This window comes from Carcharhinus amblyrhynchos, chromosome 6, assembly GCF_965287045.1.
Source record: "Carcharhinus amblyrhynchos chromosome 6, sCarAmb.v2.hapA, whole genome shotgun sequence".
NCBI lineage: Eukaryota > Metazoa > Chordata > Chondrichthyes > Carcharhiniformes > Carcharhinidae > Carcharhinus > Carcharhinus amblyrhynchos.
The window spans coordinates 8,113,966-8,133,380 of record NC_137329.1 but is presented as its reverse complement, the minus strand read 5'-3'; the positions used below and the strand labels follow the sequence as shown (position 1 = coordinate 8,133,380).

Here is a 19,415-nt window from a genome sequence, read left to right as displayed (position 1 = left end):
TGAAGTATGACTGTGCTTAAACAGTGGCAGAAACTAAATGTTAAACTGTTTTAGTTTTTAATAATTATGAATTTGCGTATTATTTCTTACTTTATTCCCTGTTGTTATGATGCCAGCTGATACCACTGGACAGTCAGATCCCAGAGCAGAACCCTGACTCAGTAGACCATAACTTTCATTTCTTGTTTAGAGATGTGATGAACAGAGTTGCAGGGCTGCCAATTAACTTCAAAAGAATGAGATGTTCATTAAACAAGATCTATCATACATTATTCCTTCACCCCAGCTATACATTTACAAACATATCGATTTGTAACTATAACACATTGCTAAATATATCCTATATTCTAATGTCCTCAGTCAGTACACAGTCCATATAAACCAATAGATGATGTGTGATCAGACATACCAGACTCCAAAACCAAGTGGCAAATGCCACACAATACAACCTCTGGTGATTTCACATCAGATCCCCCCAATTGCTTCTCACACTGTGAACCAACTGATCTCACTGGCACTCTGACTTTTAGACAAGGGTTCTTGAATTCCACTCTTGAAAAACATGCCGTGGAATTTACTATAAACAGCGTTATCTTTCAGGTGCCTTCACTGAGGAACCAAGATTTCAACCTCCTTTCAGTATTCTTAGCCCTCCATCACTACCTGCAGTCAAGCTTCCACGCTTCGTTGGCTGTAATAAGGTGTCAACAACATTAGGACTTCCTTGCATATCTGCATCTCACTAGCTGCTGTCTCCAGACCTGTATCTTGCGGCCCTGTCTTTTACTGGGAGCCTTCTTTGGTGCTCCTGATCTCATTTCACAAAACCCTTTTTCCAGATTTTTGTTTTTGTTTCTTTAACTTCCTAGTACTTTCATTCTCTGATTTATGACTTTTCTTTGGCTTCTGGGACCTGCTTTCTGTCCCTCTGTATTGTCCTGCCTGCACAGGCAACTACTGTAGAAAACTTCTGGGTTACCTGGTTCCAACTGAACTGAAGTGCTTCTGCTTTTCAGTGTGGGCCTCTGACTGCTGAGCAACAGCTTAGTTTTTTTTTAAAGCCTTTAATTGCTTTAATTACAATGCAGGCAAAGTTTAAAGTGAAGCTAAACTATAGATTTGTAGCTACCTTTGTTTACATGAAGCTAAACTGAAGTTTTCCCTTTCTCGGCACACATATGCAGAAACATAATTAAGCTTAAACTTGTATTACATTTCTAACACACACAATACAAATATAAATTCCTTAAACTATTCCCTATTTCCTAATTGTTAACATCAGTTTATGACTTGGGTTCTTTTTGGATTTGTGACCTCAGTTGCTCAAGTGTATAGCTAAGCACTTTTATGTAGAGTATGTGTTTGAGAATAAAAACCATGGTGATTGCTTGTAAACTCATCTTTGTTTCTGTTTGCTGTATATTGCTGCAGGTTGGGCCTCCCATCATTGCTATCTTCAAATGGAACAAACAGCGAACCTTCTTATATGGCTTTAACATCTGCTGCCAGGAAGAAAAGGAAATCTGAAAGGTAAAGACAGGAACCTCATACTGAGATTTGAGTTTACATGTTAGCCTGAACATGCACTTGAGTAAAGCTTTTCAAACTTGGTACAAATAAACTACTTTGAGATAATGTGAATGTCTTGGCTTTGTGTAGACAATAAGCTTCTTTCAAAGGATGAATAAGTCTATACTTAAAATAGGTAATCTAATGTATTAAAATTTTTGTTCAGTTCACTTTGTAACGCTTCGTGTTCAGAACATAATCATGACAATGAAGTATTCTTAGTGCAATTTTTAATAGATGCATTTTTAAAGTTTATTAGTGTTACAAGTATGCTTACATTTACACTGCAATGAAGGTACCATGAAAATCCCCTGGTCGTCACACTCCGGCATCTGTTTGGGTACACTGAGGGAGAGTTTAGCTCGGCCAATGCACCTAACCAGCACGTCTTTCAGACTGTGAGAGGAAGCCAGAGCACCCGGAGGAAACCCACGCAGACATGGGAGAACGTGCAGACTCTGCACAATCAGTGACCCAAGCCGGGAATTGAACCTGGGTCCCTGAGGCTGTGAGGCAGCAATGCTAACCACTGTGCCACTGAGCTGCCCCATGTGGCATAAATTGTGGCCTTTGCTGCTGATTGAGCCTCACTGTGGGAAAGAAGAATATTTTCCAAATACATTATGGCTGGAATTTTACCGCCCCACCTGCCATGGAATCAGAGCAAGCAAGGGATGGACAATGGGCGGGTCCTTTGAACTCGGACAGGATTTTGCGGTTTCGGGTCAAGCGAGAGTGTAAAATCCTGACCTATCTGTTAATGAAGGAGGAAAGAATTCAGAAATATATTTGGTCCATAACATCCAAGCTGTCCAGTGTGGGATTTGGAGATTACCACAAAGATGCATTAGAAAATCCCTCTTGGAACTTCACAGGTAAGGTTCGCATGGCAATTGCCCAGAAGTGCAAACTTCGTCTAGGAACTGAACCAACCGATTTAAAACACAAACTTCAGATGGTTCAGATTTGGTTACACCAATAGTTACCCAGAAGTCCTGCTAACTTCTAGGTAACTATTGCACAGACCAGACCACCCACCCCACCCCACACACCCCTAACTGCCCAAAGACACAAGCCCAACCATTGGCTGTACCTGGAACAAGTAAATGTGTTCTTTTTATTTGAATACTTATATCACGTTGTGCATTATTTCCACCAGTATCCTATGTAGACTGCAAATAAAATTGTATGAAAAGCATCTACTTTGGACTTGAGCTATAGCTCCCATTGAAACGATCTGCCAAACACCTCTTAAACTTTCACAATCTTTGTGGATGTGTCAGCTCAGGATGATCAATGCTTTATCACACCTTTGAAATGCTCCAAGCTGCCCTACAAAGACAGCTCCCCAAGGGTTTTCCTTAGCTATTGTACTTCTGTTTTCCATGTGAAAGTTAAATGAACGGATGATGAATAGTAGATTAGTTGCTAGGGTTGATCTCCTGATTCTTTGATGCAGTTCAACTTCCACCAACAAAGGTCCAGCCAGACTACCTTGCATTTTATGTTTAGCTAATACAAGTTGAAATTATTTAATTTTTCATACTTTTTCATAGTGACCACTCTATATTATTCATTTGCGATTTTCAGGGAAAAACTGGTGTAGGTTATATGATCCGTCTGCCATTTAGTTACATCAAGGCTGAAATTCAACATCAACTCCACTTTTCCATCTGGTCTCCATATTCCTTGATTCCCTTAGACTTCAAAAATCTATTGATTTTAGTCTTGAAATAGTCCAAAAGACTGAGCATCCATGGCCCTCAGGTAGACAATTTTAGAAGATTCATAACACCATGGAGAAATTTCTCCTCATCTCAGCCCTAAATGATCAACCTGTTATCCTGAGGCTCTCTCCCCATCCCCCAGTACCCCCTTCCATTTCCAGGCTGTCTGACCAAGGCAACAGCCCTTCCATATTCACCCTGTTAATTTTTCCAAGGATCTCATACTTTTTGCTGAAATTGGCTCTCATTCTTCTAAATTCCAGAGACTATAGGCCCATTCTATTCAATATTTTCTCAAAGTGCCAATGTTCTCATTCCAGCAACCAGTCTAATGAACCTTTATTCACTCTCTTGGGTATAGAAGCCTGTTCTATGTGCGATGTCCCAGGTGTAGTCACACCAACACCTGTACAATTGCAGCAAGACTTCCTTACTCAAATACACCAATCTCCTTGCAATACAAGCCAATGTGTCATGTGGTCTTTGCTGTATCTGCAATGTTAATTTTGTGTTTCGTGTACAAGAACATCCAAACCCCTCCGAACACCAAAATTTACTCGTTTCTCAATATTTTTAAAACCTCTTCTCTATTCTGGTTACTAAAAAGAATAACCTCACATTTCCCTGCATTATACATCATCTGCCACCTTCTTGCCCAATCGCTTTATATATCCCTTTAGATGCTTTAGATTGGATTTTATTTAAGGTCCGGGGACCTCAATATCAGCAACAAATGGGGTTATGAGCCCACATTTGCCTTCAGTGTGCCTAATGGTGCAATCTTCCCAGAGGTAGTCTCCTAACTGGCAGGTTCTGTGTTTGCCATCCATTTAAGGGTAGCCAGTAGGCTCTCGAGGTTGGCAACTCCAAAGCTTCAACAACTCCACTTGGAGAGTTAAGTACTGCTGAGGCAGGTCTGAAACCACAACAGTGCCTCAACATGGATGAGCCTTGGAGGCATCCAAGGGGGTCAAAAATGGTGAGCACCAAAGCAGGTAAGCCCCTCCAAGTGGAGGAAAAAGCTCCCCAGAAGAATCATGTAGCCTGAAGGTGTGGTCTTTCGAGCCTGGAGCCTCTGGTTCCAGTCCATCCCCAGCCTGCCTTACAAAGGCCACTCTCATTCAGAGGATAGTCTCCACGTACAGCAGAAGGCTGCTCTGCCTGTAGCAAATGCCACCAAAGCTGCAAAATCATACTTATTGGAGCCTTAATCATCTTAATTATTGTCCCACCTCCATAGAGCAGGAGCCATCCCAACATGACTTTGTCCACTATTTTCCAGGCTCTCCCGCTTCTGGCTCTGTCTCCACAGGATGGGGAAAATCCAGCCCATTGTATCCTTCTCAGAACTTAATTTTCGCATCTAGTTTTGTATCAGCAAACTTGGACTGAAGAAATTGTAGGATGAAATCGAAGTGGGATTTAAGAAAGGAAACTAGGTTTGAGGTTATTAGCATTTCTGTGGTTTCTACCCTGTCACTGGCTGTAACCTCAGCGATAGCCACTCCAATGATAGTGACCAGCATCTCTTCCATAGGTGTAAGGACATGCAATGATGTCTGGCTCCTACAAATTAGTTGCTGCTGTCCGTGGTTAAGTATTACCTTGACCTGTAAGAGGCAGAAATGTAGTGCTGAACATTGTACGATCTCTTTGGGTGACTTAGCTTATGTGATTGAATAGTAAGCACTGTGTTCAGGCTGTGAGATATAGGTGTGAGGCTTGCAGCAGTGCTGAGTATCTGAGAGCCAGGAGATGTTGCTATGAATGTTATATATGAATCGTGATTGTTGGAGATTTCTGGTAGTTAAGTGATGGATGTGTACTGTATTAAGTATTACATGAGACTAGTGGTGCTTTCGGTGGGATTAAACATTTATTGACCTTGGCGGCCATGTGAGACTGTGAATTTCTTACAACACTACATCCAAGATCCTTGGAGTTTGACTCCTGGCATTGAGTGCCATGACTATCTGGTCCCACTCTCTCTGCAAAGTTTGGGCAAAAGTACCTTCACAGTTTTTCCCCTCTCTGTCTCCTGCAGTAAGACCTTTAGTACAGGATTTGAAAATCTTGGAACCCGCCCTGCCACACTGAGCCATTATTGAGCACTCCTAACATCAAAATCACTTTTAGAATAACATCCACCTCGTGCTGCAGTCACAACGCACTTCTCTTTTAGGAAGTACAAACTTTCTTTAAATAGTGAAAGCTAGCTTCAGATTTGCACACTGCAGTGACCTAAATTAGTAAACAGCGCAATATGTGAGTGCTGTCTGCATCGGAATCGATGGATCAGGATTGCCCACATTGCCGAGCTAATTTTTAGTCCTACCCAATTTTCTACTCCAAGTGGTTTCAATCCATAAAATGTATTTCAGTTGTAACAATGTGTTCTATATGCCCCATCATAATGTCATAGAAAAGCAACATAACTGTATTCTGACCTCATTCCAGTGGTACCATTTGTAATTGGCATACATTTCATGTGCTCGTTATACCAGTGGCAGTCTAAATTATTCATTTTCCTCCATAGGCTTTTTACATTTGTCGTGCATTTGGCATATTGAAACATTACTAATCTTTCTTCACATTTAGTTTCATAGGTCAGGGAGATGACAATACTGCAAAGCGTCTACGTCAAGACATGCCACCTGCTATGAGTGATGAAGCTACACATGTTCTACTACCAGGTAATTATAAATGCAAATAAAGTTTTATAACTTGAGACACTACTTGTCTAAAGCAAATGTTCATTGTTAAAAAATATAACTTCTGACTTTTTAGTCAGGTTTTTCTTTCTCTGTACCAGACAAAAACATAGGGAGCATCAAGATATTTGAGCCCTTAAAGGTATTTTTCTTAAAAATGCTATTTACAGGACTGAAATTTGAAGGATTGTCACTTCATGGGGCTGTATTCAGGAATAAAAGAATTCTGTATTGCTTTGAGGCATGCTGGAATCCCCAATGCTTGGAGCTTTTAGTTTTCTGGTCTAATCTAATTTGTATAACTCTTCACATCTCCATGTGCAAATTCAGGCAGGTAAGGGAATGATGGCACTGATTGAAGAGGAAAATTATGTGCAAGTCAGCTTTCTGGGGATTGGGATATGAAGCTTACCAGGAGGAAGTGTCACAAAAAAGGAACAAAAATTTAGAAAACTACCAGGCATTTAAATGCAGATCAAACAATCAACAATCTTTGCCAAAGCTAAATGTACAGATCACAGGCCAGGCAGAAGCAGAAGTTACCTCTAAGTACAGGCATGAGCCTGTGGCATGCTGAGAAGACAGTGCAGGTAAGGCAATTGCCAGGCCACAGTTGATCATTAGAGTCCCTGCACACATACAAGCTGCATGCTGCACCATAGTTGCTGGTGTCCCTATAGGGTATAGCAGAGTTTGGCAGCCCTCCCTATGCAGATTATGACCCTGAGAATATCTATTCTTAACATGAGCACAAAAACATAAATATTTTTGCCGAGATCACTTTTACTTCAGAACATTATAGAACATAGAACATTACAGCGCAGAACAGGCCCTTCGGCCCACGATGTTCCGCCGATCAGTTAAAAAACAATGACCCTCTAACCTAAACCAATCCCTTTTCATCCATACACCTATCCACGGATCTCTTAAACGCCCCCAAACTAGGCGCATTTACAACTGCAGCAGGCAGGGCATTCCAATCCCTCACCACCCTCTGGGTAAAGAACCTACCCCTGACATCCATCGTATAACTACCCCCCCTTAATTTAAAGCCATGCCCCCTCGTGCTAGCTTTCTCCATCCGAGGAAAAAGGCTATCACTATCCACCCTATCTAAACCTCTAATCATCTTATATGTTTCAATAAGATCCCCTCTTTCTAGAGAAAACAACCCCAAATCCCTCAGTCTCTCCTCATAGGACCTCCCCTGCATACCAGGCAACATCCTGGTAAACCTCCTCTGCACCCTCTCCAAAGCCTCCACATCCTTCCTATAATGTGGGGACCAGAACTGCACACAATACTCCAAGTGCGGCCGCACCAGAGTTGTGTACAGTTGCAACATGACGCTGCGACTCCTAAATTCAATCCCCCTACCAATAAACGCCAAGACACCGTATGCCTTCTTAACAACCTTATCATTATGTATGATGTAGGGTCGGGCTTGTGATCTAATCTCTGCAAAATGAGCTTGGAGTTAGTTTAGCTCAGTTGGCTGGACAGCTAGTTTGTGATGCAGAGTGATGCCAACAGCGCAGGTTCAATTCCAGTACCAGCTGAGATTATTCATGAAGGCCCTAACTTTTCAACTTGCCCCTCTCCTGAGGCATGGTGATCCTCGGGTTAAATTATCACCAATCAGCTCTCCCCCCCTCTCTTGAGGTCACTAACTGAGATGATATTCTTGTGGTTTTTAAAGGGAAAAGCTGGAGTTTATTTATTAATCCAGTGCTAATGTCACAACCTTATGTTTACAGGAAGATCACAGAACCGAGGGGAATACTTGGCTAGAAGGAAACGTATTTTAAAAGAAGACCTCACTTACAAAGGTCTATCAAGGAATAAAGGCAAAGGAAGAAGTATGAAATCGACACAGCATACCTAAGCTGCAGATTACAAATGTAGTGTTCAGCAATCACCGAGTAGTACAGAACTTGAGTATTGCTGAAAAGAAAGTTATGTTGCTGACGTTTTTCATCTTGCATACAATAGGGCAAACACAGCAGTGCCAAATTTCAATCACTTTTGTTATAGGAGGAAAGGGTGCTGATTGGTTGGCAAGTCTGATTAACTGAAGCATTACAATAGAGAAGACAACAAGGAATTGGGCCCGTCACATTTCTGCGTAATTCAAAAAAGGTGCCAGGCTTGAACATATTCCTTTTGTTTGCAGAGGACATGGCCCTGCATGTGCATATATACTTCTAGCGAGCACAAGTGCGCCACATCATATACTCTTGTTAGTGTGTCTATTACCACATGCTGCCCAAACACAGAATCATTTCAAACAGCAGACATTTTAACATGATTATTTGAAATTTGGCAATCTTGAATATGTCCCAATGAGTGCAAGGCAAATAGCGTCAGCATTATGTTTCTCTTTTCAGCAATAAACAGCATTGTCTTGTGTAGCTGTTCTTTGAGACCAATAGAGTTATTATCAAACTTAATGATCTAGACTGCACTATGTTTTGACCTGTGGAAAACATTTGATTGGAATTTATGTCTGTTTTGATTTATTTCAAAACTTCTGATCTGCTAAACAACCATCATTGAAGTACTTATGTGTATACATAGAATGTGATTTGTGTAAAATAGTGATGCATTTTAATACAATAAACAAATCTTTAACATAGCTTTGGAATGCATATCTTCTCGAACTGCAGAAGTCTTAAGTTTATCTATCCTTAATATCTTAAAAGTCTTACACTTGCTTTTGATCCTTTATTGTTGTTATTCCCTGTCATCATTTTATCATGGGTAACAGTTAGAAGAAGGTTATGAGCTTGTCTGGGTGATATACATTGAGGTGCTGTTGAGAATATCCTGATTGTATTATTACATTGCATGGTACCCAATATTGTGTAACAGCCCCACGCTTCTAAATTTGGTGACCTTGTTCTAGCCATGCTCAGTTCTAAGGTATTGTTTGCATTATGCGGTTAAACATTTTTTGCATATGTCTTTACTAAGAAAGAAGATGGTGTCTAAGCCACAGTGAAAGAGGGGATAATTAGTACACTAGAAGGATTTAAAATTGACGAGATCCTTTAGAAAGGTTGAAAATGCACCAGGTTCAGATGAGATGCGCCCAAGGATACTGAAGGAAGTAGGAGTGGAAGTTGCAAAGGAGCTAGCCATAACTTCCCAATTTTCCTTGTGTTCAGCAGTGGTGTGAGAAGACTGTGGAATTGCAAGTGTTAGTTTCTGGGCTTATCTTTACATCCTTGTTCAGAAAAGGGTGTAAGGATAAGCCCAGAAGTTACTAAGTCAATCAGCTTTAATGTTTAGGAGGGGAAGCATCTAGAAGCAATAATTTGGGACAAAACTACTCGTCACATGGACAAACGTGCATTCATTTTGGAAAGCCAGCATGAGATTTATTAATGGAAAAATTGTAACGGACTTTCTGGAGTTTTTTGAAGAGGAAACAAAAATGCTTGATGAGGGCAATGTATAGATGTGATGTACATGGACTTCCAAATGGCATTTAGTGCAGTGCCACACAACAGACTTGAGACCAGTGTTAAAAGTCATGGGATAAAGAGACAGTAGCAACATGGATTAAAAAAAAAGGTGAGTAACAAGAAGAACAAAGTAGTGGTTAATAGATGTTTTTCGGACTGGAAGAAGGTTTGCAATGAAGTTTCGCCAAATGTTACTTTTGGGATCCAGGTTCTTCCTGATGTACATTAATGACTTAAACTTTGGTATGCGGGCCACAATTTCAAAATTTGTGGATGAAACCTGAAAGTATTATAATCACGGAGAATTATCTGGGTGTGCATGTCCACCAATCACTGAAAGTGGCAATGCAGGTGGATAAGGTAGTCAAGAAAGCATAATTAAGGACTCCACGCACCCGGACATTTTCTCTTCCACCTTCTCCCTTCGGGAAAAAGATACAAAAGTCTGAGGTCATGTATCAACCAACTCAAGAACAGCTTCCTGAAAAGTCTTCAGACTTTTGAATGGACTTACCTTGCATTAAGTTGATCTTTCTCTACACCCTGGCTATGACTGTAACACTACATTCTGCACTGTCCCGTTTCCTTCTCTATGAATGGTATGTTTTGTCTGTATAGTGTGCAAGAAGCAATACTTTTCACTGTATGTTAATACATGTGACAATAATAAATCAAATCAAATCAAATATGACGTGCTTGCCTTCATCGGTCAGGCCATTGAATATAAAAATTTGCAGGTCATGTTGCAGCTGTACAGAACCTTAGGCCTCATTTTGAATATTGTGTAATATCGTCACGTTACCAAAAGGATGTGGATGCTTTGGAGAGGGTACAGAAGAGATTTACCAGGATGTTGCCTGGTCTGGAGGTGTTAGTTATGATAAACTTGTTGGATAAACTTGACTTGTTCTCACTGGAACAACGGTGGTTAAAGGGTGACCTGATAGTTGTTTGCAAGATTATGAGTGACATGAACAGAGTGGATAGTCAGATGCTCTTTTCTAGGATCAAAAAGTCAAGTACTTGGGGACATAGGATTAAGGTGCGTGGGGAAAAGTTTAGAGGAGATGTGCGAGACAAGTTTTTTACACAGAGGGTGGTGAATGTCTGGAACGCGCTGCCCAGGGAGGCGGTGGGAGCAGGTACAATAGCGACATTTTAAGGGGCAACTAGATGAATACTATGTTGGACTATGAAGAGAGACGACTGGGTCTGTACTTGTTGGAGTTTAGAAGGATGAGGGAGGATCTTATAGAGACGTATAAGATAATGAAAGGGATGGATAGGGTAGAGGTAGAGAGATTTTTCCCGCTTAGAAAGGATAGCAGAACTAGAGGGCACAGCCTCAAAATAAGGGGGGGGGGGGCAGTTTAGATCGGAGTTGAGGAGGAACTTCTTCACTCAAAGGGTGGTGAATCTCTGGAATTCACTGCCCGTTGAAGTGTTGGAAGCTACCTCGCTAAATATATTTAAGTCACGGGTAGATAGGTTTTTGACAGACAAGGGAATTAAGGGTTATGGGGAGAAAGCGGGAGAGTGGAACTGATCCACTTCAGATTAGCCATGATCTTATTGAATGGCGGAGCAGGCTCGAAGGGCTAGATGGCCTACTCCTGCTCCTATTTCTTATGTTCTTATGTACATGAATAGAATGGGAATGGAAGGATACAACTCCATAGGCACATACGGTTTTAATTTAGGCAGGCGTTATGATTGGTGCAGTCTTGGAAGGTTGAAGGGCCTGTTCCTGTGCTGTTTTGTTCTTTGTTGATAGTGTCGAACCACAAAAGGACATAGATAAGTTGATGGACTGGGCAGACAAGTAGTAGATGAAATTCAGTTCTAAGAAATTTGACGTGATTCATTTTGGTATGAAGAAATAGAGAAACAATATAAAATAAAGGTATAACTCTAAAAGGGGTACAGGAGCAGAAAGAATTGTGCGTACATGTGCATACATTATTGAAGATGGCACGACAGGTTGAGTGAGCAGCTTAATAAAGCATACGGTATCCAATGCTTTATTAATAGGGGTATAAAGTCCAAGAGCAAGGATGTAATGTTGAACTAGTTCGCATCAGGCACTAGTTAGACTTTTGGTGGAGTATTATGTCCAGTTACAGGTACTGCGCTATAGGAAGGATATGAAGGCATTGGACAGAATGCAGAAAATAATCTCAAAAATAGTTCTAGGAATGAGGAACTTCAATTACGAAGTTGGGAAATTGGGACTTTTTTTGGAGAAGAGAAAACTGAGGAGATTTGATACATATATTCAAAATCAAGAGAAGTTTCAACAGAGCAGATTGTGAAGAACTGTTCCTATGTGTAAGGATCGAGAACAAAAAGGCATAAATTTAAAGTAATTGACATAATGTGAGGAGAAAGTTCTTCGTGCAGTAAATGGTTAAGATCAAGAATGTATTGCCTGACTCTGGCGGAGGCAGGTTCAATCAAGCTATTCAGATGGGAATTAGACTCATCTGAAGAGTTAGTGGGGGAAGCAGGGAATTGCAGTAGGTTAAGTGCTCATACGCGGAGAAGGTGAAAGCATCATGGGCTGCAAGGCCATCTTCTGTGCTGTAACAGCGCTGTGATTCTGTTGAGATAAGTATGATGATTATCATTACAGGATTAGTGTTGCATGATTGATCCCATAATCTATCATTATCACAGTGGGGAGCTTGTAAATTCAGTGTTATTGAGAACTTTGAGATCTGGGGCTATGAATACATAAGAACATAAGAAATAGGAGCAGGAGTAGGCCATCCAGCCCTTCGAGCCTGCCCCGCCATTCAATAAGATCATGGCTGATCTGTCGCTGCTCAGTTCCACTTTCCCGCCCTCTCCCCATAACCCTTAATCCCCTCTCCTATCAAAAACCCATCAACCCGCGTCTTAAAAATATTTAGCGAGGCAGCCTCCACCACTTCAACGGGCAGAGAATTCCAGAGATTCACCACCCTTTGAGTGAAGAAGTTCCTCCTCAACTCCGTTCTAAACCGCCCCCCTTTTATCTTGAGGCTGTGCCCCCTAGTCCTATTGTCTTTTTTGAGCGGGAAGAGTCTTTCCACCTCTATCCTATCCATCCCATTCATCATCTTATACGTCTCAATGAGATCTCCTCTCATTCTTCTAAACTCTAACGAGTACAAGCCCAGTTTATTCAGCCTCTCCTCATAGCTCAACCCCCTCAACTCCGGTATCAGCCTAGTAAACCTCCTCTGCACTCCCTCCAAGGCCAAAATATCTTTGCGCAGGTGCGGCGCCCAAAAATGCACACAGTACTCCAGTTGCGGCCTCACCAATGCCCTATACAGCTGCAGCAAGACCTCCCTACTTTTATATTCAATCCCCTTCGCTATGAAGGCCAGCATCCCATTCGCCTTCCTGACCACCTGCTGCACCTGCAAGCTGGGTTTTTGCGACTCATGTTTTCATAAGCCATTAAATATTTTGAAGGAATTTAAATGTATTGAACGGATTTTTATCAATGTGAAGTTTCATTTTAGAAAAATCTGCCATGGGCATTTTGAACTTTATTTCAATTCGGGGTGGCTCCTGAGATCTGCCCATGGTGGATACTGAGTCATTTGGAGGATATCAGGGCAAAAGGTGATGGGTGGGGAGGGCATGTGTTGGCACTAAATTGGCATAGGATTTATGAAGGGCCATTCAGAAGGCTTGTAGGCATGTTGGGTAGTAGGAGATTGGTTGCATGTGGTGGCATGAGTTGGCAAGGATGGAACAAGAGGAGTGAGGGCTTGAGGACTGTTTTGAAGTTTTTTTTTCCACAGTTGGTTGTAGTCTAAAGCCACCAAGATGAGCCTTTTGGCCAGCCCCCATTAGCACCCAAACCCCATTAACCCCTCCCCGCCCACATGGAATGAAAATCCAACAATCTAGGGCACTTTCCCAAGTCAGAAAAAGAAATTCAACCCACTAACCTTTTTCAATACCGCTCTTCTATAGGCTATCATCTCCCCAGTTAAGAACACACTAATTTTTTATGCCTAAAGTGTAGTGCATGCTTTTTCAAAATATTTGTAGATACTTTTTTGAATGACTGAGGAAACATGGAGTCAGAATAATCACAAAGAACAATAGTGGAGATTAGAAGTTTTTGCACGCAAAGGGGGGTTATGGAATGTTATTGAAGCAGATGCCAGAACGAAAAAAAAAGGAATTGGATAAGTATTCACACAGGAGGAATATAAAAGGTTGCAGGGAAAGCAGAGGGAAATCAGATTAAAGTTGACAGTCCCAGCCAAACTGCAGCAGAACAGGCAAAATAGTTTCCTGGTACTCGAGTGATTCCAAGAGGTGCTATTGCACATTGATGCATCAACTTTATGTTCCTGTCAATGAAGACTGGAGCAGATTAAGCCCTGTTTTTTTTTCTGGTATTTGTAGTAAACATTCTTTATCCCATGGAGTTTATTTCTCATTTAGAGAGAGCATGCATTGTAAATTTTTTTATCATTTCTTCTCTGAGCTTAACAGAACATGTTGAATGTTTAAACTCCAGCAGCTGTTTTCCCTTTAACTGTTTGCTGTAACTGTAGTCTGGTAAACATCGAAGTCTCCCTTAGTATTTCTGTGGTAATCAGATTACAGCCAGTGAGCAGGGGGAGCTCTGAACAGATCAGATAGTATTTTTGGTAATCACTGCCTTAACTGCACGACATTTTGTTGCTATTTTAAGGTGGCATTTTGCCTTCTATTATTCAAGTTTTTGCATCGCCTTGTAAATATGTTACCATTTTCTGAGATCTATTAAGCTGCAACATATGTGTATTTCTGTTTATACCTTTTGGAACCCCTGCAATGCAGAAAAAGCCATTCCACCCATCAAGTTTGCACTGACTCTCTAACAGAGCATCTTACACAGGCCCAACTCTTGCACCTGCTCTATTCCCATAAGCCCACACAATTACCATGGCTCATCCCCCATCCTATGACACTGGGCAACTTACCATGGCTAATTTCTCCTATCCTAGCCATCATTGAACACTGAGGATCCATTCGCATGGCCAATCTATCTAATCAGCACAGCTTTCAGACTGTGGGAGGAAACCGGAGCACCCAGAGGAAACCCACGCAGAGACAGGGGAACATGCAAACTCTACACAGAAAGTGACCCAAGCTGCGAATTGAACCCAGGTCCCTGGCACTATGAGACAACAGTGCTAACCATTGTGCTACCGCGCCGATCTAGAGAAACTGATGGTAGAATGCTTCAGATATTTCCTAATAGACACACCTGAAGATCTTTACTTGATTTTTCCAGGCTCTGGCAGTTAAAATTTCAATGAAGTAACAGAGGCATTACACTCCATTGTTTCTATAACATTACCATAGCCCATATAACAACTTGCATTTGTGTCCTGTCTTTAACATGGTGAAACTCAAAAGTGCATCACAGAATACTACGGTGCAGAAGAGGCCCTTCAGCCCAACAGGTCTGCACCGATGCATGAAAGGCCCTCACCTGCCCACCTAATCCCACTTGCCAACCCTTGGCCCATAGCCTTGAATGTAAAGCATGCCGAGTACTCATCCAGGTACTTTTTAAAGGATGTGAGGCATCCTGCCTCCACCACCCTCCCAGGTAGTGCATTCCAGACTGTCACCACTCTCTGAGTGAAAACGCTTTTCCCCAAATCCCTCCAAACCTCCCACTTTTAACTTGCGTCCCCTCGTAACTGACCCTATCCATGCCCCTCATAATCTCAAACACCTCAATCAGGATCGCCCCTCGGTTTCTGCTCCAACGAAAACAACCCAAGCCTATCCAACCTCTCTTTATAACTTAAATGTTCCATCCCAAGCAGCATCCAGCTGAATCTCCTCTGTATCCCTCCAGTGCATTTACATCCTTCCTATAATGTGGCGACCAGAACTGCACACAGTACCCCAGCTGTAGCCTCACCCAAGTTCTATACAACTCCATCATGACCTCTCTGCTTTTGTAATCTATGCCTCGATTGATAAAGGCGAGTGTGCCATATGCCTTTTTCACCACCCTATGAACCTGCCTTTCTGCCTTCATAGACCTATGTCCCTTTGTTCTTTACTTGATTTTTCACAGGAACATTTGCAAACTAAATCTGACATCAAAAGGTGTCTGAACGAGTGATCGAAAAAATTCCCCAAGGAGTTGGGTTCTACTGAGTGTCTTAAAATAGGAGAGAGAGACGTTGGGGTGCTTTAGGGAGGACACCCCACAGCCTAGGGTCTAGATAGCTGAAGACCTGGCTGCCATTCGTAGGGTGAAAGAGATCAGCGATGTTCAAGAAGCCAAAATTTGAGGAATGCTAAAGAGCTTAAGGAGATTACAGGAATGTGGAGGGTGAGGACATGGAGACATTTGCATACGTGACTGCTACACACCGGTTCAAACGTGCAAAATTTTTAAGGAATTAGAGGTCAGAGCAAGGCCACTTGGAGCACTGGATACTGATAGGTTCATCCAGAGTTCTGATTGGCCTTTCTCTGGCCCATTTGATTTATTCCATTGCTCTGTTACTGGGCAGAACAGCCTGCCCGCTGCCAACAGTGAGGCCGAGGTAAGCCTAAAGACTAATTGGCCAGAGACCTTTAAATTATTATCAGATTAATATATGCACAGATATAGCTAGAAAAGACTTGTTTACATTTGATTTTTGTGTTTACAAGAACAAAGAAAAGTACAGCACATCAACAGGCTCTTTGGCCCTCTAAGCCTGTGCCAATCATGATGCCCCAACTAAATAAAAACCTGCCTTACTCAGTCTTTATCCCTCTATTCGCTCCCTATTCATGAACCCATCCAGATACCTCTTGAATGTTGCTAATGTGTCTGCTTCCACCACCTCCTCTGGCAGGCACCCACCACTCTCTGTGTGAAAATCTTCCCCCGCACATCTCCCTTAAACTTTCCCCCTCTCACCTTAAACCTATGCCCCCTTGTAATTGACACTTCCACCCATTGGAACAAGCCTCTGACTATCCACCCTGTCTATGCCTCTCATAATTCTGTAGATCTCTATCAGGTCTCCCCTCAGCCTCCATCTTTCCAGTGAAAACAATCCTAGTTTATTCAACCTCTCCTCCTAGTCAACACCCTCGAGAGCAGGCAACACCCTGGTGAACCTCCTTTGCACTCTATCTCCAAAGCTTCCATGTTCTGCTGTAATGTGGTGTCCAGAACTGCATGTAATACTCAAAATGCTGTCTTATAGGTTTCATATAGCTGCAAAATAATTTCCCAATCCCTGTACTCAATGCCCTGGCTGATGAAGGCAAGCATGCTATACGCTTTCTTATTCACCCTTGCCACCTGTGTTGCCGCTTTTAGGGAACTGTGAACCTGCACACCCAGATCCCTCTGCAGATATTCCTAAGGGCTCTGCCATTTACAATATAATCTTATAGAAAATTATAAAATTCTAACAGGGTAAATTCAGAAAGAATGTCCCCAGTGATGGGGGCATCCAAAACAAGGGTCATAGTTTGAGGTAAACCTTTTGGAACTGAGGTGAGGAGAAACTTCACCCAGAGGGTGGTGAATGTGTGGAGTTCATTATCACAGAATGTAGTTGAGGCTAAAACATTGTGTGATTTCAAGAAGCAATTAGGTATAGCTCTTGGGACTAAAAGAATATGGGGAGAAGGTGGGAGGAATCAGGATATTGAAATTGATGATCAAAATGAATGGCAGAGCAGGCTCGAAGGGCCAAATGGCCTATGTTTCTATGAACTTAAACTGCAGTCCACCTCCCCTGCAGGGATCCCATCGCCAGTGAATGTAAAGTCACAATTGTCATTCTAGGCAGTCTCTGAGATAATCAATAATGACAAAGAAAGAAAAGATTTGCCTTTCAATTGTGCCTTTCACAACCTCAGATACTTCCCAGAACTAGTGAAAAACTTTTGGAAGCGTAATCCCTATTATAGTGTAGGAAAAGTGTCAGGCAATTGATGTGTAGAAACTATGATAAAGTTCAAATAATCTGCCTCTAATAATACTGATTGAGAAATAAATATTGACCAGAACCCCAGGGAGAACTCCCTGCTATTCTTTCAAGTAATATCATGGGGCCTTTTACTTCCATCTGTGACAACAGGCCCGAGCCTTGGTTTAAGGTCTTCTCTGAAAAACAGTGCCGCACTCTCTGAACCCGAGTGTCAGCCCAGACTTTGTGTCTCTGGAATGGGATTTGAACTCACGGCCTTGACTCAGGCAAGTGTGCTCCCAACTGAGGCATGACTGGTACTGTACGTCACTCAGCTCGATTCATCAAGCTAGTCAAACACGCATTTTGCGTCCTCACAGCCAACTGGTGGTAACAGGGCAGCACCACAATTTTACAAAAGTGTAAGATTCAAAAAGCACATGGTGACATTGATTCGAACAAAAAACAAAGAAAATTACAGCGCAGGGACAGGCCCTTTGCCTCCCCCCCCCCACGAAGCCTGCACCAACCATGCTGTCCGACTTAACTAAAACCCTCTACACTTCCAGAAACCATATCCCTCTATTCCCATCCTATTCATGTATTTGTTAAGACGCCCCTTAGAAGTCACTATTGTGTCCGCTTCCACTACCTTCCCTGGCAGCGAGTTCCAGGTACCCACCACCCTCTGTGTAAAAGACTTGCCTCGTCCATCTCCTTTAAACCTTGCCCCTCGCACCTTGAACTTGCACCCCCTAGTAATTAACTCTTCCACCCTGGGAAAAAGCTTCTGACTATCCACTCTGTCCATGCCCCTCATAACCCTGTAGACTTCTATCAAGGTCACCCTTCAATCTCTGCTGTTCTAGTGAGAACAAACCAAGTTTGTCCAATGTCTCCTCATAGCTAATGCCCTCCATACCAGGAAACATCCTGGTAAATCTTTTCTGTAGCCTCTCCAAAGCCTCCACATCATTCTGGTAGTGTGACGACCAGAATTGGACACTATATTATTCCTTTATATTCTCTTGATCAATCCCCTCTCCACCAAGAATGAATTTCACTCATTGTAAAACTTGTTTGCAGCAGGCAGTATTGCTTTGTTGAAGTGAATGCCTGAGTTGCTGCCAAAATGCCTTCGCTTTGGAGTGCAGCCCAATGAGACTCACTTCCACTCCTTGCTTCAATTAGGGATGACCAGTCGCGTGAAAATGAAAGTGATCGCATCCAGTCCTGTATGATGACGAGCTGGGCATTTTCCCAAGATAACAGCTGACCGCCACTCTCACAAGATCAGCCTTCAGCTGGAGTCATGATAAGAGTCACGATGTGGAGATGCCGGCGTTGGACTGGAGTAAACACAGTTAAGAAGCCTCACTTAACCTGGTGTTGTGAGACTTCTTATTGTCATGATAAGGGTTGTCATTTTGAAGATGTAATTCAGGAACCTGGGCGAGTCTGGGAGTTTTGCAGCGAAATCCCGCTGGGCTCTGATTGCTCTCCAGCGGCGAACTGCACACTGCAGAGCTTTGCCTCACAAAAGCCACCCTATAGAGGCCTCAGAGGAGGAAGGAAGGAATATTAGGGCAGCAAACATTGTCCCAGATGACCTTTGACAGGGGGAGAGTTGACTGATGGCAATCTAACACAAGGGTCACCATCATGAATAACCTCAGCCGGTCTGGGAATTGAACCCACAATGTTGGCACCGCCCTGTATCACAAACCAACCGTCAAGCCAACTGAGCTAACCAGTGATGCACCGAAAGGAGCAGTTACATGTTCAGTACACATGGCTCAAATTCTGCATTACTGTAGCTTGTCTTTAAAAGTTAAGGATTTTAGGGAGGAGCGGTATCAGAGTGGTTCTTGCAGCGCCAAGGATCCGGGTTCGATTCCTGGCTTGGGTCACTGTCTGTGTGGAGTTTGCATGTTCTCCCCGTGGGTTTCCTCTGAGTACTCCGGTTTCCTCCCACACGCCAAAGATATGGGTGGAGTGATTGGC

The 19,415-nt window shown here is 42.5% G+C and overlaps 1 protein-coding gene across 2 annotated transcripts in view; it reads left to right on the top strand.

Moving 5' to 3' along the window:
- kif18a (kinesin family member 18A) overlaps positions 1–10,047 on the top strand; it is a 122,821-nt gene extending 112,774 nt beyond the window's left edge. For both annotated transcript variants that reach the window (XM_080189881.1, XM_080189880.1), the window contains exons 16-18: positions 1,432–1,530; positions 5,895–5,989; positions 7,765–10,047. In XM_080189881.1, the coding sequence (XP_080046007.1) occupies positions 1,432–1,530; positions 5,895–5,989; positions 7,765–7,892 (322 nt within the window). In that variant the 3' untranslated portion in view covers positions 7,893–10,047. The remainder of the gene's footprint in view (positions 1–1,431; positions 1,531–5,894; positions 5,990–7,764) is intronic.
- The last annotated feature ends 9,368 nt before the right edge of the window (positions 10,048–19,415 follow it).